The sequence below is a fragment of the Drosophila albomicans genome, chromosome 3 (genome assembly GCF_009650485.2).
Source record: "Drosophila albomicans strain 15112-1751.03 chromosome 3, ASM965048v2, whole genome shotgun sequence".
Lineage (NCBI taxonomy): Eukaryota > Metazoa > Arthropoda > Insecta > Diptera > Drosophilidae > Drosophila > Drosophila albomicans.
In genome coordinates this window covers 6,880,048-6,901,933 of record NC_047629.2, presented here as the reverse complement: position 1 = coordinate 6,901,933, position 21,886 = coordinate 6,880,048, and the positions used below count along the sequence as shown (strand labels likewise).

Sequence of the window (21,886 nt, the reverse complement as noted above, 5' to 3'; positions counted from 1 at the left end):
GGCGATTTTTTTCATTCCTTCCACCTTGTTGCTGTTTTCATTTTGCCTGCTGCTCCACTTGGCGCTCTTATTCATAGCTTTTAATTTGCGGTCGAAATGAAATAACAATAAATAAAATGGCCATTCCGCACCCTCCGTCGTTGAATCTCTCCATCTCCTATTCTCCATCTGCCCATCTGCCTTTTCTTGTCTTCTTTTTTCCTGCCTCTTCTTTGCATTTGTTCAAGAATTGTTGGAATTTTATGTAAAAATGCAAAAGTATAAAAGAAGCTAAACAAAATATACATACGTATATATGTATATAGCCGCTATTTGTTTATATTTGTTTTTTATCTAGATGGCGTTGATTGCAGGTATTTGTCTGTGGGCGCTACGACCGCATTTGGATCCCGAGCTGCGGTCCGAACTTTTGTGGTCACCGCGACTCAAAGTGATTAAGAAGTTATGTCTGTGCTTGGGTTACATTTGTTTGGGGCCCACACAGAATGAAGGCGATTAGTTGTAGCCGACGAAACAGAAAACAGCTGGGCACACTGATAAGAGAATATTTATTTTTATATTTACCCTTAAGAGACTTTTAATAAAAATCGAATTGGCACTTCATTTTCAAGGGCACAACTGATAAAAATGGATATCGAAGAATGAATGAATTAAAAGAAAACAAGTAAGAAAGCTACAGTCGAGTGTGCTCGACTGTGAGATACCCGCTACTCATTTTGAGTAAAAGCAAAATATTGCGTTATTATTCACAAAATATACCAAAATACTACAAAAATACTAAAATTATACCAAATGGTGTCGAGTCGAGTGTGCTCGACTGTGAGATACCCACTACCCATTTTGAATAAAAGCAAAATATTGCGTTATTATTCTCAAAATATACCAAAATACTACAAAAATACTAAAATTATACCAAATGGTATATTTGGTATGTCGATATAGTCCGCAATTTTCAGGAATCACAGTTACTATAGTTTTTATTGTATATACCAAAACTCTAGCTTTAAAATTACGCATATTGTAGATTTGCGGGAGCGGAAGTGGGCGTGGCAAAAATTTGAAACAAACTTGAACTTCGTGCAAACATAACAAATGCTGTCGAAAAACAATTATAGCTCTATCTCTTATAGTGTCTGAGATCTAGGTGTTCATACGGACGGACGGACAGACAGACAGAAAGGTATAATAAAGATGTTAAATATCTGTGATATTTGGCGGAAAGTATTCCATTAAAAAGTTGTGCGATTAAAAGTTGTTCCCATTTGATGGGTTTCACATTTAATTTGGCAATCTGAAATCTGCAATCTTTTGCAAGTAACATTGCTAACAAGTTCTAAGCACTTCCGATAAGTTGTTTAAGCTGCGTTTTTCCACACTCCATACTCCACACCAAACATAAAAACATGAGCACACAAAATTGGCAATGAAACTTTTCAGCTGCAATAAATTCAGTTTGGCACAGTTTTGGCAACTTGGCAACTTCCACTGCACAGATGTGCTTATAAATAATAATAATAATAATAATTTTGTGCAACATATTGGCAACTTGGCAGCGCCAGCTGCCTGCCACAACCAAAAATCGAGACAAAATATTGCATAAAGGCTAAAGACAGAGCTAGACTTGGGGAATACTCTGTATATAAAAATAAAATATATGGGACTTTGAGTTTAACGAAAAATGTGATTAAAAATTGATGATTATAAAAACAGTTAAATAATTTGTCTTCAATATACGTAATACTCATTTTAAAAGCAAGGGAAGGGGAAGGAAAGATAAAGTTTGTTTATTTTTTTAAAGTCGAAAGTTTAGTTTAAGTTTTGAAAACTTTAAATAAAGTTTTATTAACTAATTTTAAAGTTTAAAGTTTTATTATAAACTAATATTTTTTTTTTTTACTTTAAAATAAGAAATTTAAATAAATTTAAATTAAAAACTTTAAGGACTCTATTTAGTATATCTTTTTTATCGTATAAATTCAATTCAATAACCATAAATAAAACACAGTTTTTATATCCTGAAAAAAGTCCTCTGAACTTTTACTGACTCTCGAACCGAGCATACCTTCATTCCTTAATATTTTGTACAGGGTATAAACATGCACACAAAAGTTGCAGCGAACAAAAAAGTTGCCGTTAAATGTGCAGGATTTAATAATAATTGCATATTCTGTTTTTTATTCACATAGTACTTTTCTTTACTGCCACGGCTGGCTGCGGTTGTACATACTTATGTTATTGCATTAGTTTGGCAACATGTTGCATGATTGCAGCCAGCTTCTTTTGGCAATTGTAATTACGCAAACGCAAACGCAATGTATTTCTCAGATACATCCGCTGAGTGGAGTGTGATTGCCGCCTTCGCGTTCTACCTCCGCCCCCGCCCCCGCAGCCACAACAGCCGCACCTCCAGCAGCTACACACAATCGTGTGTGCTGAAAATAAAATAAAATAAATCAATCTATAAATATTCGTATTCGTTTCTATGGCCCATGCTGTGCTTGTGCTTGGCGAACATAAAATGTTCATTAAACTTCATTTCTAGCGTATTTGTATTTCTTTTATTAAGCTTGATCTTTTTCCATCTATGCGGTATCATAATTCTGTTCATTGTCTGAGCAAATGGGTGCGACGACATTCGACGAAGTTTTATTCTCTCCTCGCTATGCACATTAAATAGATTTTATAGCCTGCTCTTTGTTGGGGACTGCGCACAAAATGCAAATGAATTTGAAATGCATATGAATTTGTTAGCCCAATTTCGAGCGTATAATTAAAGAGCAGTTAAAATTTAATGCATTACATCGTTAAACTTGAAGCCATAACTATGTAGACTTTGTTGCCATATCTATTAAATGGATAGTGATTAGTTTATTAACCATAGTTTAGTCAAGTTAAAAATCAGCACTGCAGGAGATCGAGCTTAAGTGTTCATTAAACCCGATATTATCTGCTGAGATTAGCAGAGTGAGATTTTGAGGAATGATTTTAGAAAACAAACTGGAATCACAATTTGATAATGTGAACATATTGTTTTTTGTGTAACTTGTCATTAAATTGAAATCAACGCTACAATATAATCTGCATTCAATTTTCATTTATCTTCCTAATGGCAATCAGAAGCAACATATTACTGGTCAGGACATTGATTGATTGATTAAGCCAATGCGATTATATACACATGTACATATTCGACATGATTCAGCTGTTTTTTGTCATCCTTTTGGGTAGAGTTCACACCCTTTTCTGGAGATCAATCAATATTGCCACTTGCTCTGTTACGCTTATTACACGTTGCACATCTGACACAGGTTCTTACCCCCAAACCAAAACAAATTCAACCTTACACCCAAAAGCCTTCCCTCCCTCTCTTACTCACTCTTGCTCGCATTTGAAACTCGCTTCTTGCACTTTAACTGCCAACAGTGCGGAAATTTTGTTCATTCTTTCACGTTTTGCTTTGTGCCTCATTCTTTCCATTCGTTCCATTTGCCAACTTGAAATGCAATACAATGGGCATTAAGTAATTGTTGGTGTTCTTGTTGTTGTTCACCTCATTGTTGTTGTTGCTTCTGCTGCTGCTGTTGACAAGCTCGGCTAGACTGCGTGTTAGAGATGCTCACGTGACAAAAAAAAGCACTCGCTAATATTGCAACTCCAATTAGAAATTCTTGAGTGAAGTCTTTTTCATGCTGGTTACACTTCCCGTGATACTCACGACCAATGCACGCACTCAACACTCGTGCACATAACATATGAGTGCAGTACTCGAATTTATGTATGTGTGCTCTCAACTTGTACACTCCGCAAATATTTCAGTCGATTTTCGCTTTTGCTGTCGTGCAATTTTGTTCAATTTTTTTTTTTATTCATTTCGCTTTTTTGCGCCTATTATGACGCGGACATGAACGCAACGTTTCAATTGCGTCGAGTGTCCATCCCATTCTGCCATTCTGTCATTTAACCATTTCGTCGTCGTCATTCGTTCCCGCTTTTTCGTCACACGGTTTATGAGGGCACATTATGCCATTTATCGCAGCTTAAATGCCGCTCATAAACTCGATGACTTGAGTCACTTCAATGCTGTGGAGACCCCCACTTGCTACACTCCCTCTTCCCACCTCCCAGACTTTGTTTCAGTTTCATTTTCGGTTTCAGTTGCATTCCCACTTCCCCGTTCCACGTTCCCTGTTCCCAGTTGAAGGTTGTCACCAAGTAGGAGCAAGAGGCCCGGATCGTTTTGCTCTGCTCTGGATGGGCCCACATATCAATGAGCATATGTAAAAATGTATATTAATCTACTCTCGTTTATGAATATTCAACTCAATAAAAATTCATGTTGACAAGGAGGGTAAATTGCATAGTACATATGTATGTTATTCTTATATGCACTTCTCCACCCATTTTGACGATCGATTAATTATCTTTATTAATTTTTTAATTTAATTAAAGTAGCTATATCATGCTGAATATGTTGTAAAAGATAAGATTCACAGTAGCATCTCAATAAAAAGTTAGAAATAATAAGAATAAAATAAAGAAATAAAATATTTGTAGAATAATAAGACAACTAAATTATCTTGAAAACATTTTGTATTCAAATACACACATAAATTAGAATGTTTTTTCCTTTCTTAAATAAATAAAATTGCTCAACTTGATCAATTATTTAAATTTCGATGCTTATCCCGAAATGAATATTAATGAAATTTTAATAAATTGTTGCCAGGGCGTTAAGTGTTCAATCTCCGTTGTATGAATTGCTCTTTCTTTGGCCGTATTAATTAAAAAGATTTTAATTAATTATTTCTGGCGGTTGCCAAGTAAAACGATTCGCGTTTTTCTTTGTTTGCCATTTTCGCTTCCTTTCCTACCGTTTTTTTTTTTCGCACAGTCGCAAAAAATGAGTAATTGTGCAGTTACCTTGACTTTTGCATCTATATAAATTATAATTAGATAATAACGACGGAAAAAAAAAACAATTGCAACAAGACAAGACACAATTTTAAAACGTTCATAACCTTTGCATTCTTTTTATTTTGTTTTTGTGGCTCGTTAAATTCGCAGAATAGCAAAATTAGCAAAACCATTGGCAAAAAATTATGAATTATTATGGTAACCTTGAAGTAGACTGAAGAATGCAACTAACAGGAACAGCAAAGATCATAAAATTTGTGATAAAAGTCATAAAGCAAACAAACGAGATACGAAAAAAGATTTAAAGCTAGCGCCGTTTTGTCTGTGAATAGAGAGCTGTAAATTATGACGAACTTTATGTGATTAAATCGAAGGGGTGTTGGACAGATTGATGCGGAACTTCCTTCTATAAACAGTATTGCGGGCTATAAAGAGAAGAGACTCGTTATCGAGAGGGAGGATTTAATAGTAACTCAGAGAGATAGATAGATATAATACCCAATCGATTATTGTGCTTTGGGAATCGAGAGAAGGAATTATTATTTTTATGAAAAATATTTAATCCAAAAAATTAGTTCTTATACCCGTTACTCATAGTGTAAAAGGGTACTATAACTTTGCGCCTGCAATAAAATGGATGTAAAACGAATTATCTCCGACCCTATAAAGTATATATATTCTCTATCATCATCAAAAGCTGAGATAATATAATCATGTTCTTTTGACAATCTGTCCGTCTGCATATTAGAATATTGTTGTATTTTTTCGGTATAATTTGTTATTAATTTGGTATATTTTATAAGTAATATCGCAATGTTTTGATTCTATTCTAAAATGTGTAGCGAGTACCTCTAAGTAGAGCAGACTTGACTGTAGCTTTCGAAGTGTTTATACCCGCTACCCATAGGGTAGAAGGAAGAACTTTGTGCCGACAGGAAATGTATGTAACAGGTAGAAGGAGGCATCTCCGACCCTATAAAGTATATATATTCTTGATCAGCGTCAACAAACGAGACGATCTAGCCATGTCCGTCTGTCCGTCTGTGTGTCTGTCCGTCTGTCCGTATGAACACCTAGATCTCAGAGACTATAAGAGATAGAGCTATAATTTTTTTTCGAATACTGCAAAATATATTTCTTTTATTCAAAATGGGTAGCGGGTATCTTACAGTCGAGTCCACTTGACTGTAGCTTTCTTACTTGTTTAATCCGTTTTCTTTTCATATTATAATAATAAAATGTTGTAATTATCATCATATTATTAGTACAAATGGGCATTGAAAATATTTCATGTCCCGAAAAGATTGGTTACTAAAAACACTTGGTCCTACTCTAGTTAGTCCCAGTGAGAGCTCTTGGTAATCGAACAGCACTTTGGTTACATAAAATCTCTCTGAGCTGCTGTTCTTCAACTTTAAGCACTGCCCGTTTAGCTGTTGTTGTTGTTCCTGTTGTAGTATTTGTGTACATGTCACAACCCCAAAAAGGCTGACAGCTCCTGCCAGGCGCTCAACAAGCCAAAGCCAAACCCAAAGCCAAAGCCGAGCCAAAGCTTTACTCGATTATATTGCTGATTGCTTTCCGGTGACAGGCGTCCCTGGAAGTCCTCCTCTGGTCTCCTGCCTCCTCCTCCTCCTCCACCTCCTCTGACTCCCCTAGGGCACCTCAACAGGCTGCCGCATGCTGCTTTTGAGTACGTCGCGTTCCTGTCGCAACCCATGTGGAAAAATGCGGGTCCCAGCACCGCTGGCACCACCACCATCACCGCCACCACCCCTTACATCCCCTTTTGGGAAAGGAAAAAAGAAAAAAAAAACGCCAGAGGGTGAACTGCTTGTCACTTCAATTGTGTGGAACGCAGAAAATATTGGCAAACTTTGGCGCCCCGCGTGTACGCAGAAAATACCAACAAAATTTATTAAAATAAATAAAAAGAAAATATTTGCGAATGCGTGACTTTAAGCTGTCAGTTAAGCTGTGCTCTGTACAGCTAGATGCCCATTTAAAAAGACCAAAAAAAAAAAAAATGAAAAGAGGGCGTAACAGAGGCATTCAATTGAAAGATACAATTGGCCCGCATGTCTGCACTTTTGGCGGCCACTTGGCCCACTTATCAATGCAACGGCATCGCCATTGTGGCCCCACCCGAAGCCAATCGAAGTGAAGCCAAAAACTTGATGCACACAAATCGATAAGCCGAAAAATCACAGTTCCAATGCAATTACCATAAACAGGCTTAGCTCCCGTCCAGCTGCAGCTGATGCAGCACTCAAATTAAAAAGTTTGCACCCAAATTGGAGGAGTTTAAGCTTTCCGTTGGCTAAATACTCCAAGATTGGTATTTTTAAAATACTAAGTGCCAGCAAATGTACTGAATATGATCTTTAAATTATAATTTGAGTTGCTACAAAGGGGCAACCTATTTGAAATTCAAGATTGAATTAGAATCATATTGTAAATATAATGCTGTCCTATGTTTAAAGTCTTGAAACGTGTTAAGTTTCTATAGAAAGATGTCTATATTGAATTAAAAATATATATATTTTTTTTAATCATCATAATTGTATCATATTTTGAAATTTTCACAAAGAATTTTACTTTATTTCGAAATATCTTAACTAATATATTGAAAACCTAATTATAAAATTTGAGTTGCCATACAAAATTGTTTTATGAATATGAATATGAATTATCCCCAATTTAAAACTAAATTATCTTGAAGATTTCTTGAAAGATTTTCTTTCACAGCTCAGCATATAATTTAAAAAGTATCCTTAAATTGTAAAACTTGTAAATAAATCTTGACTTATTAAAAGAGATTACTTAGTCAGCTCAGGGTATCCGACCAATAAGCAATTGCAAACTAACCATTTTGACCAGTTCTGTTGGCCATGTTTGTAGCTGACTTCATTTGCCAGTTGCATTTGCCGCTGACTTCTAACTTTGTCTGTCTGACCAGTTGAGTTTATTTTGTTTTATTTAGTTGCCAGTTTTTCTATTTATCTCTACTATATTCTCCTCTCCCCGCGTTCCCCTCTTTATGGCAATTTTCAGTTGTATTTCCTATGCAATTTTGTGTCGCCGTTGTTGTTGTTGTTTTTGTGTTTTTGGCTGGTTTTGCCAGTTGGTTGGTTGCTTTTTGTTGAAGGTCGTCCAACAATTTTTGGAAAGTACATTTAGAAGTTTGTTGCTGCTGTTGTTACTGTTATTATTCTTGCTGTTGCGAAAACATAATTGTTGCAAAATGCGGTTTGGCTTGGAGCGTGGACCGGAATCTACGAAAATAGATTGTGATTACATTATGAAGAGCTTGACTATCCATGAAGTTGGCCTTTTAATGACTTAGTGCTTAGAAACAATGGCACAAAACATAGGATATACAAAATATGAATAGTCTGCTTGAATTTTAAAAGCATTAAATTCATGACTCAAGATATACAGAAATTCGAAAAATGAAATATCTTTTATTTTAGTAGGAAAACAAGTAAAGATAATATATTTTGAATGTTATAGCATACATTATATTATATGGTTAGTGGTAAAATATACTGAAAGCTTGATTTAGTATATTGATATACTATATATTGATATATTATATACTAAATTAAATTAATTAAATATTTTACCATGCTATTACATTCAAAATATATTATTATATATTATACTGAAAGCTTGATTTAGTATATTGATATACTACATATATACTGAAAGCTTGATTTAGTATATTGATATACTACATATATATATATACTGAAAGCTTGATTTAGTATATTGATATACTACATATATACTAAATAAAGCTTTCAGTATATTTTAGTCATTTTTGGCATATTATATTGGTATATTTTTTTATTTTTTGGTATTTTTTATTTTTATTTTATATTTTATTTTTATTAAATGCTGTTTTTAAAAATGAGTAGCTGGGATCTCAACGTCGATAATTTGCTTTACTTCAATTATAAATTTAACTATTTATTTGGTATTAAAGATCGCATTCACTACTAATATGGCTGCCTTTTTTTATTGTCAACTTCAACTAAATTTAAATTTAAAAATGTTGGAAATATTTTAATTCGGAAATTGAAGAAAGTTAAGTTGTGTTGATTAAGAACATACGAATTAGTTTTGAAAAATGTTCAAGTTTATTAGTTTTAGTATTTCAATTTTAAATTGATTTATCTACTGGATGAAATAAAAAGATTTCATGTGATTAATCATTAATATGGAAACACTTCTTTTTTATTACTGAATGCTTTTTGTTGTAGACAAATCCGTTTTGCTTTGTTTATACTAAAAGTATGTTTGAGAAATTGCCACCATAACCTGTCTCATATTCTGAGGCAAATACTAGAGCAGCCGCAAAGTACAGCTCGTTGACATATTTGAAAGCATTTTGTGTCTAAGGGAAAATCGACAACAACGCCTAAGAGAGACATCAATGGCGGTACTCGGACTCTTTTTGGCTTTTTAGGTTCGTTGGTCGTCTGTCGGTTGCTTTTTGTGGCGGTGTGGTTAGAGGGGGAAATTGGAATTTCTGTAGCCAAAACTACAAGCAATAAGATTATATCGCTGGCATTTGGCCAAAATTTATAAATCAGTGGAACAATTTGTGCTGATTTAGTGACATGATACGAATCGAGCCAACTAAAGGACAACAGGAAAGCAGCCCAGAGAGTGGACAAAGCCTCAAAGTGACTGCAATGGACAACGGAGAACACAACAGAACAAAACACTGAAAATCCCTCGATGTGGAACTCGAAGCCAGACAGCGACTGAAACAGCAATGAAATGGCAATTGCCAAGCTGGAAACGGAACGGGAATAGGAAGGCAAAATGGAAGATGGTAAATTGTAAATGGTAAATGAGAAGTGGTGAAGAAGTGCAATGAAGTGAATAACGTTATAAATAAAGAAATGCTCAAATTAAAAGTGCACACGTAGTACACAGAGAAGAGAGAAGATAAATGGACCGAAAAGCGGGCAATTAGCAGAAGCGAGAGTGAAACGGCAGCAATCGCGTTAGACTGAAACAGAAACAGATGACAAAGTCGCCGAAGTTGTTTTTGCTTGACTGGCAAATGGCCAAACAAAAAAGTACACACCAAAATTGAGTTACTTAAAAGACAAAAACGTGAAAAGCAGACAAAAAAAAAAAAAAAAAAACGGTCTCTAAGGCAACGAGCTTGGCATGCTCTATAAAAGTAATTTACGAATATTTATAGTGCCAAAATTGTGGAATTAGAAATCTTAACTTAAAAGTGGCTTAAGCTAAAATTTAAATTTGTGTGAATTTCGAAAAAAATTCAATTCTTTTTTTCAATTTATTAAGGATTCAAATTTATAATTTTGTATTTACCAATGTCAAATAAAATAATTTAATGTGTTTTTTCTTATATAAATAACTTTAAAAATAACAAAATTTAATTTTCTTATTAAAATGCACTTATTTTAAATATAATTATTATTTAGTTTATAAATTTAGGTTCTATAAATTTCCGCAAAAAAAAAATATTTAAAAAATCGTACTTATAAAAAAATGTGTAAGTCTTTTTATAAATTTAAATAAAATTATTATTTATGCCATATTTAATACAATCATTGAATTTAAAATTAAAGTAAAATACAAAAATTAAAAGTTTTGTCCAGCTTTATTAACGCATACTTATAAAATCTCAATTAAAATTAAATGATTAGAAGATTAAAATTAGAAATCAAATATCAAAGATCTTTAAAATAATTTTAAGAGATTTTCGAATCATTTGTTTTACTCATTAAAAAATGTTTGATTCATAGTAGTGTCATAAGAAACCCTATTTCAAAAAACAAGAATTCTTAAAACATAAAAAGTTGTTGCAAAGTTTGAACTAAAAACATTTGAAATATTTACATTTATTATATTTGTATTGATTCTCAAATTTCGTTGTAAATTTTAAAATGTAAATGTATATAAATTCAATACAAAAAGCTAAGTGCTTGCAACAAATCTTTGTAAAGTCTCAATGAAAATAAAAAGTTATTTAAAGCTGACTCTTGTTAGCTAAAGCCACAAAGCCCCGAATGAAAATTGGGTATAACAAGCAAAGGCGAATGTAAGGTAAGAGTAAAAATGTGTTGCAATTTTTGTGCAACCTAATTGTCTTTGAGGTAGTGGTAGGGGCAGGAGCAGGGGCTGGAGGCGTTGCAGCTGTGACTTTGCAGTGGCGAATTTCGCACGAGATGTCAACACAGTGGAATGACAGCATAAATCTTGAGGTCAGGGAACAGCACGCAATCCGGCCCAGAGTCCGGAAGCAGATACTGATTAGCACGTTCCCCGCACCGGAAGTGGGGCAACAAAATTAAAATGCAAACTGCAAAACTGCGCGCATTGAAATTTGAATAAAGCGCGCTCAGAGCTCCGAGCTCAGCGATTGCAATTGGGCAGAGTAATTATGCAAACCAGATGGGTGAATACAGCGAGAGAGAGAGAGAGAGAGATTGAGAGTGGGGTGTGAGGGAGGTGAAGAGTCAGAGGCAGCGACTATTGCCTCAATTTGAACTTTTTTAATTTAATTTTAATGAGGCGCGCTTTTCAATGTAAGCACTTCAATTTGTGGCCACCGTCGCCAGCGACTGCAGTGCACATAATTTATGCAAATTAATTTGGCAAAAAAGGAACTTTAACTATGCAGCTTTGTGACAGGAAGCGCAGCTTGGCTAGGGGACACTTTAAAGCACATTAAGTATGCGCCACGTAGACCAGGAGAGCGGGCTGTTCGCTGCTCTGCTCTGCTCTGTGTGGATGGGTTAGACTCTTGAATGTTGCGGTCACAGTGGTTCGAGTTGAGAGCTCAGAGGTCTGTGCCACACGCTGTTGGGTAATTAATTGGCCATGTTGCATTTGAGTGGCCAAGCAAGTGGCAGAATGACGTTCATCCCCAACTCCATTTCATTCCCACACTCCTAAACACTCCCACAAAGCAATCGCATAGCATTTTCCATTGCTCTGGATGTATGCAAAGGTTTCGCATTACAACGGCAGCCACAATTGAATTCTGTTCCTCTGTTTCTCTGTTGTTTTGTTGCCGCGAGCAGCGAGTTGCGAGAAGGAAGGATGAAGGAAGGATTTCCATAGTTCAGCGGCAATCGGATAGCATTAGCAATTGAGGGCTAGACAATGTGCAGAATGCAACGATGAAGCTCAAGGCTTCGTAAACTTCTCTTTTGGATAGGTTAAACTATTGTTACACCGACAACGACACCAACTTGGTAGCTAGCTTATCTTGTTGAAGCCAAGCTAAGTAAATTCTCTTGTAGTAATAGGCTAATGAGACAAAACAGTCGCTAAATAGGCTTGAGTTTGAGTTAATAATTGATATATTCGTATTGAGTATTGAATAAAGTACTGATAATTTGCTTAGAAATAAATCCGAGTAGGTATTTTTCCCTTTGAGAATTTAAATTAAAAGTAAAGTAAGATGTGAGCACAGATTTTAATGTAGCGACGGTAGAATAATATATATATATATATTTGTAAATTAAATTTGAAACCTAAATATTGTTAAAGCTTGATTATTCTGCATAGCAAAATAGTTGAGCATACTTGAGATTAATACAAAAGATATTAAACGCATTAAAATTAGTTGAAAAAATGTAAATAAGCAATGAAAATGAAAAATATATTTATGGGTTTATTTTTAAATTGTTGATTTATTCACATATTTTGCAAATGTGTCCAGAGTGATATAGAAAAAGATGAACAAAAAATTTAGAGAATTTAATAAATATGAAAGTACAGAAAAGTCTACATCAAAGTGGAAAGAAAACTAAACTGATACAAAATCTCTACCAAAATTGTTCAATAGTCAATAATAATTGGGACTAAAACAAGATTGAAATTATGTGATTTAACTAAGCATAATTAGTAACTCAAATTCAATTGATTATTGTAAAGAACTGACAAAAAAAATTATCATAAATCTATTTTGGATAGATTTTTTTAACTCTTCATTAGTTTCCCCTAATGCATCTATATATATAGAAAGAATGTTTAACTATAAATTCAATAATAAAAATCTATATAGAAAACTTACAAATAAATATCACAATATATAATATATAAAAATGGCTGATTTGACTTTTCCAATTGAGTAACGTAAAAGCAATTTTATTCTTTATAAATATCACTGTGGTACTAACATAAAATACATAGAAAACCATGGAAATGTAATTTTATTAATAACTAAAGTTATTGGTATTTCCAATTAGATTTGTTAGTACCAAAAATTCAATATAATTATATAAATAGATTGCTTTGACCATGTTTCCTGATATTATATTCATTTATGTAATTTAAGCCCATTTAAATTGGACAATTTCTAACTTGCAATTTCGCTTTAAAATTTAATTTAACATGCCTGTGAAGTTTGTGCAAACTCACACTTTTCAACAGCTGCATTCAGACTTTACTTAGAGCACTCATTTGTGCACACACACGCACAGACACACACACACACACACACATGAACACACACACATGAACACACACACATGCAGATGCTGAGTGTGTGCTTAACTTTCACCGGCCACTTGATAACTACATCAACAACAGACCAAACAGAGTCCAGTCAAAAGAAAATTTGCATCAGTTTATTAAACGTGCAACCCTCTCTACACATTACTTTCCCCCCTCTTCACCCCTTCTGCCGCCTGCTCCTGCTGTCTTTCTGCTGTAGTTGCCCCACCCTCTGGGCAGCCCTTTTGAGGCACTTAAGAGTGCAGCAGAAGCAGTCTTGTTTTGGCTGCTGAGGACTTTAAGTGCAGCCGCCGATAGGCGACGGGCAACGGACGATGCAGCTGTTGAAGTCGTCAACTGCAGCTGGACAACGTTGCGTATGCGTATTATCAAAAAGGCCTGGCAATAAATTATGTGCCAATTACAAAAGCCAATTGCATTAATCATGCGACGACTTGCAAGTACCTCAAAAGGCGCCAAGCCTGCGTCCCCCTCTCCTTTCCCCTCTCTCGATCTCTCACTGCATCTGTTTTGCTTGTCAAGAAAGGGGCGTGGCAGTCGTCAGGCAAGGCAAGGCAGGCAGCTGCTGCACGAAATTGGAAGTAAAACTCGTTTCGTGTTTACTTCTTCTAAGTAGACGTCGCGTCTATATGCGTAAAATGTCATAAATTTAACGCAGTCGAGTTGCAAACAAACTTTGCCCGCCTCCCTCTCTCCCCCCCCCCCCCGTTCCTTGTTACTTGGCAACTTGGCCAAAAAAGCCAAGTGTCATGTAAATGTGCAACAGCCTGGAGCCTGAAGCCTGAAGTCTGCAAAGCCGCCAACTGCTTTTAACTGTCATTAATTATGTCAAAATAAGATTTAAATGCCTTTTTGTCTGCACAAACATCAGCGGCATGCGATATGCCAACCTAACAACAACAACAACCCGAGCAACCTAAGCAACCCATCCGCCCCAACTAGTCATCTTCAGCTTCCCCTCCCCCATCGCCTCCCACTCAATCTCGAAAGACAAGTGACAAAAGACACGCCCACCTCTTGCCTCCAGCCACCCACAAAAGTTGTAGTCGCTCTCTAAGCTCCTGCCGCATAAATATCATTTGTTTAGCACCATTTCAGGGGACTTTTGTGTTTTGTGTTTTCGGTGGCTCCGCAGCTCTGAGCTACTTTTAAAGGTGGGTCCTCCACTGAGCGGACTGAAACTCTAGTCGCGACAGCTGCACAAATAAATTTGAACTTTCATTAATTATGCGCATTCGCATTTGGAGTTGCAAAGGCTCGACCATAATTAGCTTCACTTTTGAATGGGGCGACTTAATAGAATTTTGAATAAGATATCATTTCATCAGCTCAAAATATGCTGTAAACAATTGATGATGATTGCATTTGCATTTGCATTTACAAACAAAGCGAATGTCCACTGAAATTCCTTTGTTTGACTCAACATAAAACTCAAGTGTTTGTGCATAGTAATTGTAATTGTAATAGATTGATTCTAATACTTCGTTATTAATTTGCCTTATTTGCAAGCAAATGGCAAAATCTCTAATCTCTTCTTCTTATTGACAACTTTAACATATTATTGTCAAGTTTTCAACTAAATAAATCTTTCGCTTAAACTCTCTAGACTTTTTAATGCCCATGAATGCTCATTAATATAAAATTCATTAATTGCATATTTCATTATCACTTTTTTGTAACATTTCTTATATATTCTTATTATATTTGCTTGGGTTTTCCTTTTATTCATCAATTGTTATACACATTATTTTTAAGAAATATGTACTTTGATGCCTGCTTAATTCGGGTCATAGTAGCTTCGGCTGATAATCTGGTGTATTTTGTACTCTATTGTATATTTTAAGTGAACTACTATGTAATACTTTGCTATAATCTAATATTTTTATGGTATATTTATTCAGTATATTTTAAGAATAATACCGTACTGTTGATTGTATTCAAAATCTGTAGCTATGGCTGACAATCTAGTATATTTTGTAGTCTATGATATATTTTAAGTGTAGTACTATGTCCACACTTTGATATATTTTAGTATTTTGTCGTATATTTATTCAGTATATTTTAAGAATAATATCGTACTTTTGCTTCTATTCAAAATCTGTAGCTTTGGCTGAGAATCTGGTACATTTTGCAGTCTATAGTATATTTTAAACATGGTACATGTATGGACTTTGGTATATTTTAGTATTTTTGTGGTATATTTATTCAATTTATTCAATCTGGTATATTTTGTAGTCTATGATATATTTTAAGTGAAGTGCTATGTAATACTTTGCTATATTTTAGTATTTTTGTGGTATATAATTCAGTATGTTTTATTCAAAATCGGTAGCAAGTATCTTATTGTCGAGCACACTCTGTGGTCTACCTTATTTGTTACTCGTTGTTTGCCTAATGCTGTTAATCCTTCTTACATTCTAATTCTTCAGTGAGTTGTATTTGTCAATGTTTCTCTCTTCTCTGTAATCCTTAAATCTGTTCTGTTTTCATTTGATTTCTTCTTCTTCGTGTGTCTCTATATTTGCATTTTCCAATTTGCATTAGTTTCCTAAATCTTTTTTCTATTATATGTATACACAATCCGTATTGGTTCTTCCTTCTTAACAGTGCTCAGACCTTAATCTTTACCTATGTAAAGTTCATGTGAGCTGCCTTGTTCTTCTTACTGTCGAATCTTAACCTATTGGCAACAGTTCTTTGTGTAATAATCGTCATCGTTTTGCTTCATTGCAATAATAGCATTCGTTTTCAGTTTCAGTTTTTGCAATTCCCAGTGCGAAAAGGAATGCGTTGGTAATTACACGCTCAGACCTAAGTTTATCGCATTCAGAGACCGCAACCCTTACACATTACTATCCCACAGATCTGTTTTCTTTCTCTACTCTCTCCTCTCTCCGCCTCTAACTTTCCCGCAACCGTTCCTAAATGCCAGCTAAGTCACAAAAATCTGTTACTTAATTTCAATTGACTTTGAAAAGCGCGACGTATGGCAAAAGTGAAGTCTGGCTGGCTGTTTGCTTCGATTTCGACATGGAACAAATCAGTTTAATACAACTCCCCCCCGCCCACTCTATGGGAAAAGCCACCACCCAACGGAAACTAACCAAAAGGAGCAGAGAGACAGTCGAATTCAAAGCCCAAACCCAAACCCGAATCCAATCCCAGGCAGTTGGTCGTCAGTCGGGGAGCGATGCTTATCAATTTGAAATTACTTTAGCCTCGAACACAAAAGACAAGCCACGCACACGATAAAGACTCACCGTGATACTGAGGGGGAGAGGGAGGGGGGACGAAGGGCTTGGCATAGGGCGCAAAGACAATCGCGCCAACATCGACAATGCTGACACCCCATAAAATATTTAAGTTAACAGCGGCTGTGCGGCCCGAGGGGTGCGACAGCTATTCAAGGGGTGAGGGAGAGCGGGGGTAGCATTAAAGGGCGTCACAGAGCGCGCACCCCAAGCCAAGGCAGAAGGCAGAAGCCAGAAGGAACAAGCAACAAGGACCAAGGACCGAGGACCGTGCAGCGAGCACATTAAAGCGCCTCAATGTGTTGTCGTTTTTTTTTGCCGCACGTCCTTTGCCGTCGCTTTGACTCGCCTCATATTTGTCGACCCTTGTAAAACTCGCTTGGCACTTTGCTGTGTGTCTCTGTCAGTCTATGAGTGTATGTGTGTGTGTGTGTTTATATCAGTGTGTGTGTCTTCCTTCCTTCCGGTTTCGTGCTCGCCTTTTTTGCTCAACTTTCTCTTTGGCTGTTGCGCCTGATAAGGTTCTGTCCGTTGCTCCCAATTCCTTCGCATTCCCCTCCTCATTTGACAGCGTTGCCACTTGATTAATATGCCGACAGTCTGGCAACGCTGAACGGCGAAAAGGAACAATTTCATTTCGCTGTCTTAAATTTGCGAGTTGCAAATCTTGCGCTGTTCTCTCCAAACACCTTTCTAGCTGCTCCTCTAAGTTCTTCTTTCTCTCCTTTCGGATCCTTGTCTGACGACACTGTCGTCTCACAGGACGCAATGTTTCATAAGTTTAAAGAGGCGTTAAGTTCATTTCGTCCGCCTGTGCTTCCTGCGCCTTCCTTCGTCAGTCTTTGGCTTTCTAATGTTGCCACACAGCTCCTTCTCTGAGCTCCACTTCACTTCCTTTCGCTGGCTTCATTTTATGTTTGTTTTGTGTTTCGCCGTCATTCTCCTGCTCGTCTAGACGCTGCTTATGCTTCAGTTTCAACTTCAGCACTGGCTGTTGGCTTCTGCTTGCCACACAAGTTGCCGCGACTTGGCTTATTCATTACCAACATCAACTTCCAGCTTCATCGTCATCATCATCATCATCATCGTCATCGCGCTGTAAATAAAACTATAAATATAAATATAATAATAATCAAGCTGAGAACACACACAACTTCATTTCGCCTGCAACAGCTCGTGTCTTGCAACAGCTGCCACAGTGGCGCGTGACACGCAGCACGTGCCCCCATCTCCTTCTCATTAGCTCCTCAGACATCAACAAACAACAAGACAGCAAAGAAAAGAAAACATGTTTATTGAGATTAGTCGCTTTACAGATACACTTACTCACACTCACTTTATTCATATTCGCGCTCTTGTTATTCACAAATAGTTTGAACTCTCTGCTGAATGATGCAAATGGGTGAATTAAGCGGCGCCAGAAACTTGTGCGCGATTTTAATTAGAAAACTTTTACATTTGTTTTGCGAGCCCTTTTTTTGGGGCATCGTTTTCCAAGTTTAATTGAAGACAATTTGCAAGTTTACGAGAGTGTGTGTGTGTGTGTAATCCAGGGCTGCAAAATCAATTTGCAAATTAATTTAAGGTGTTTCAATAATGGAAATCGGTAAATATGAATATCTGTTTCAATCTATAACTTAAGTTGTATGAATGGAAATATTTTTCAATAAAGTTGCAGAAAACTTTCTTGGGAATTTACATATAAGAATTTCGTAAATCAATCTTTCCATTTACGATCATCTATTTTAACTTTTGGCAATCTTCTAATCTGTAATCTAATCTAATCTCTCAATTGATTTATTTATCTATTCACATTTAACTTTACGAGTGGCGTGTTTTTAGCTGTTAGAAATCTTTTGAATGCATTGAATTCATTATCTATTTATATTCTACCAGCATTTGTATAATGATTTAGTCTTTGCTTGATTAAGATCTAATCGATCTTCGATCTTCATTTACAAATGAAACTTTTCTCTATATACTTTGGGTTTAATCTGAAAGCTCTTCATTAACTTGAGCTTGGAAAATAACTAGACCAATTTTTGACCTCATGCCATAAATTATCGTTTAGATTTTCTCTCGAGTCGCCAGCCCTGATCTGTATCTGTATCTCTCTGAACAACTCGACCCTTGACTAATATCTGCTATCGTTGACTGAGTCCTAAACCCAGACACGATTTCTGCATTTAGCAAATAAAGTTGTGGATTGTTAACAAAACTTGTCTTAACTGACTTTTTAATTAACATGTTTTTCTTTTGACTTTCAATTTCATTTGCAGGTAAGAGGACTATTGAAAGTGTCAAATCAGCCAAACAAAAAAAAAGAAACAGTATTAATGATGATTAAGAGATAAATTCGGTGAGTTTGTTGACTCTATTTTTAGTGCAAATAATAAGGAAATATTGAAATAGATTTATTGACGAAGCAAGTGAAGTGCTCTTGAAGTGATTGCTGAAAATTATTGATGCGATACTCGTAGAAGCACAAGTGCTACACACTTGTAATCATATCTAAGTAGCGACGCCTGAATGAGTCGAATCTCTTTGATTCACACAAACCGACGACGTTGGCTGATAAGTCAATAGTTGAAAGTAAATATGTGAGGTCAATAACATGCAGCTGATAAGAGGAAGAAGGCGTCGCAACGCTCGCAATCTGTCAGTCAGTCAATGTGCCAATCATAATTTAATACGCCGTCAATCGTGTTGTTGTGCAGTTTGTCGTTCGATTTGTCATCCACTGTGTGCGTATGTGTGTGTGTGTGTGTGACCAACTAGAGTAAAACAAGTTAAAATAGTTGTCAACATGAATTATTTACAGGCGACGTGCGTCGCATGCTGGAATAGCAGGCAGTAAGCTAGCATTTCCATCACCCGCGCGACAGGTGTAAGCGACAACGCGGCGTATGCGTAATGTGAAGACGACCCTGCCACTCATTACAAATGCGAGCGCACGCGCGCAGCTGCCCAAAAACGGATTGCGGATGGTCACTAGACTGCTGTGCTGTGTGTGCATTGGGAGAGGGAGGAAGGGAGGGACGCAGCTGAAGCGGGGGTCATTGAAATTAATACGCGCCGACAGCACAGAAATGTGCGTCGAGTTATGTGAAAAAAAGAGAAAAACATGAAGAAAAAAAGAAACCAGTTTGGTAACGCGAAATTGGCAGACAGACGGCGGCCACTCACTCACTTCGCTTCGTTTTGGAGTGTGTGGGGGGAGGGGGGCAAAGAGGGGGTCGCATTTAATGGAGTTAAGTGCCTGGGCCATCAAAGGGAGGGAGAGTGAAAGAGTGAATGAGAGAGCGAATTGTAGTCGTTACTCTTTGCGCTCGTTTGATTAAAAAACGGTAGCAAAGCAATTACAGCAACAGCAACAATTCAATTACAAGAGCAACAGCGATGCACAGCCGAAGATTAAGTGCGTAGAGGGGAAAGAGGGGTCAGCAGAAAGGAGGGAAGGGGGAAGATCAGCGATGTGGGGGCGTAGTTGACTGATGTGAAAGACTGTCTGTCTATCTGTGAGGGTGAGTGACAGTTGATAGAGTTGCAAGCACATTTAAATGCAGACGCACTGCGAGCAACTATCAACTATCAGAAATTAAACGAAATAAAATAAATTAATTATGTTAGGGATTATTCAAAATTCAGTTAAATACAACATACAAAAAAATAAAACATATGCAAAGAACAAATGAAATGCAAATATCGATTTTCATTAAAGATAAAGAACATTAAAGAATTTAAATTTATTAACCGTATTTTTCAAAAATTCTAAATATGATTCACAGCTTCTGAATAAAAAAACCCACAAATTTTAATTTACATAAGGCTATAAGGGGAATTATTATAACCAATTTTATGAACAATTGAAAATTCAATAAAAATACAGCAAGACTTTTTTGACAACCTTATATTTTTGTTCATAATATAGATATTGTTCTTATGGTTCAGATAGTAAATATTAACTTAAAATATTATTCAGTTACATCTTAATGTAGTATAAGTTAGATTGAGATGTTATTTTAAATCGTTAAAATAGTTTTTTTTTAAATTGTATTATGTTTGTAATTTAATTAATAAAACAGCATAAAAAGGAATCGAAATACAAAAGAAGACACACAAAATATTGCTTATTATTAGAAATTGTCACACATTGTCATTTCAATATTAAATAAGATTATTATTATTTAAAAATGTTAGATAAAATTAAAATTAATACTAAAATATCGCTTAAATTTTAACTATAAAATGTTCTATTTCGAGCAAAACTATTTCAAATTTGTAAAATTTTTAACTGCTCACTCAGAAATCATGAGGTATAGAAACCAGAAACTATGATATAATATAAAGTTTCAGTTAATGATAATTAGCCAAAAATAACATTTTTGATAATCAAACGAAGTAAGAAATCAACTCAACTCAATTGAGGACATAAAATAATTAATCGACTGCTTCAAGATTTTGTTTTGCTCTAAACGGAAATTATGTTGAAAACTAAAAAATGTTTTACATAAAAAAGTTTTGTTTTCTTTTTAGTTTCAAAATGTTGAATTTTATCTTTTATCTTTTTCTCGCTCTGCGTTGAGCCAATCGATATGCCCATCTAAATGCAGTGTAGCGCAATGTTTATGAAAAATGTAAATCAGCAGGCAGATCCATTCCACTTGTGCGACAGCCCCCCACCGTTGCCCCCCTGCCGCCCCTTCCTCTGGCCCCTGGCTGCGTCATATTTATGAAGCGTGTGCTCATAATGCAGCTGAAAGGCCCACAAAACTGGCTGGGAAAAGTGCCACAGCGAAGAGCGAAGAGTGAAGAGTGCAGAGCGCGTTGCAAGTTGCAGTCAAGTTGTACACGAGTTGTAGTTGGGGCGTCAGCTTCTACCACGCAACGCGTTGCAAGTCGCGCTTTATCATGGAGATAAAAAGTATATAAAAAGAAGCAATGAAAAAAAAGCGAAATGAAACACAGGGCAAGGTAGAGCACTCGCCCTGAGTCTCGAATTGGGATTCGGATTGGGATTGGAGAGTCGGAGAGTCGGAGCCTCACCTGCATAACGATAACCGCAGTCAGCCACCAGCCAAGCAGCCAACCAGTCAGTCAGTCAGTCAGGCAGGCAACAAAAGCTGCAGGCAGCCACTGACTGACTCTCTCTCTCTGTCTCCCTCTCTCTTTCTGACTCCGTCTCTGTTGTGGCTGGGGCATGCAAC

The 21,886-nt window shown here is 36.1% G+C and overlaps 1 protein-coding gene across 5 annotated transcripts in view; it reads left to right on the top strand.

Annotated features, from left to right (window-relative positions):
• Window positions 1–21,886, top strand: part of LOC117567426 (uncharacterized) — a 172,213-nt gene that overhangs the window by 67,669 nt on the left and 82,658 nt on the right. The window contains exon 2 of one of the 5 annotated variants that reach the window (XM_052004144.1): window positions 19,501–19,830. The exons of 3 other annotated variants lie outside the window; for them this stretch is intronic. In XM_052004144.1, the coding sequence (XP_051860104.1) occupies window positions 19,501–19,570 (70 nt within the window). In that variant the 3' untranslated portion in view covers window positions 19,571–19,830. Of the gene's footprint in view, window positions 1–18,958; window positions 18,978–19,500; window positions 19,831–21,886 lie in introns of those variants that run through there. One more of the 5 variants, XM_034247423.2, reaches the window with a different exon arrangement.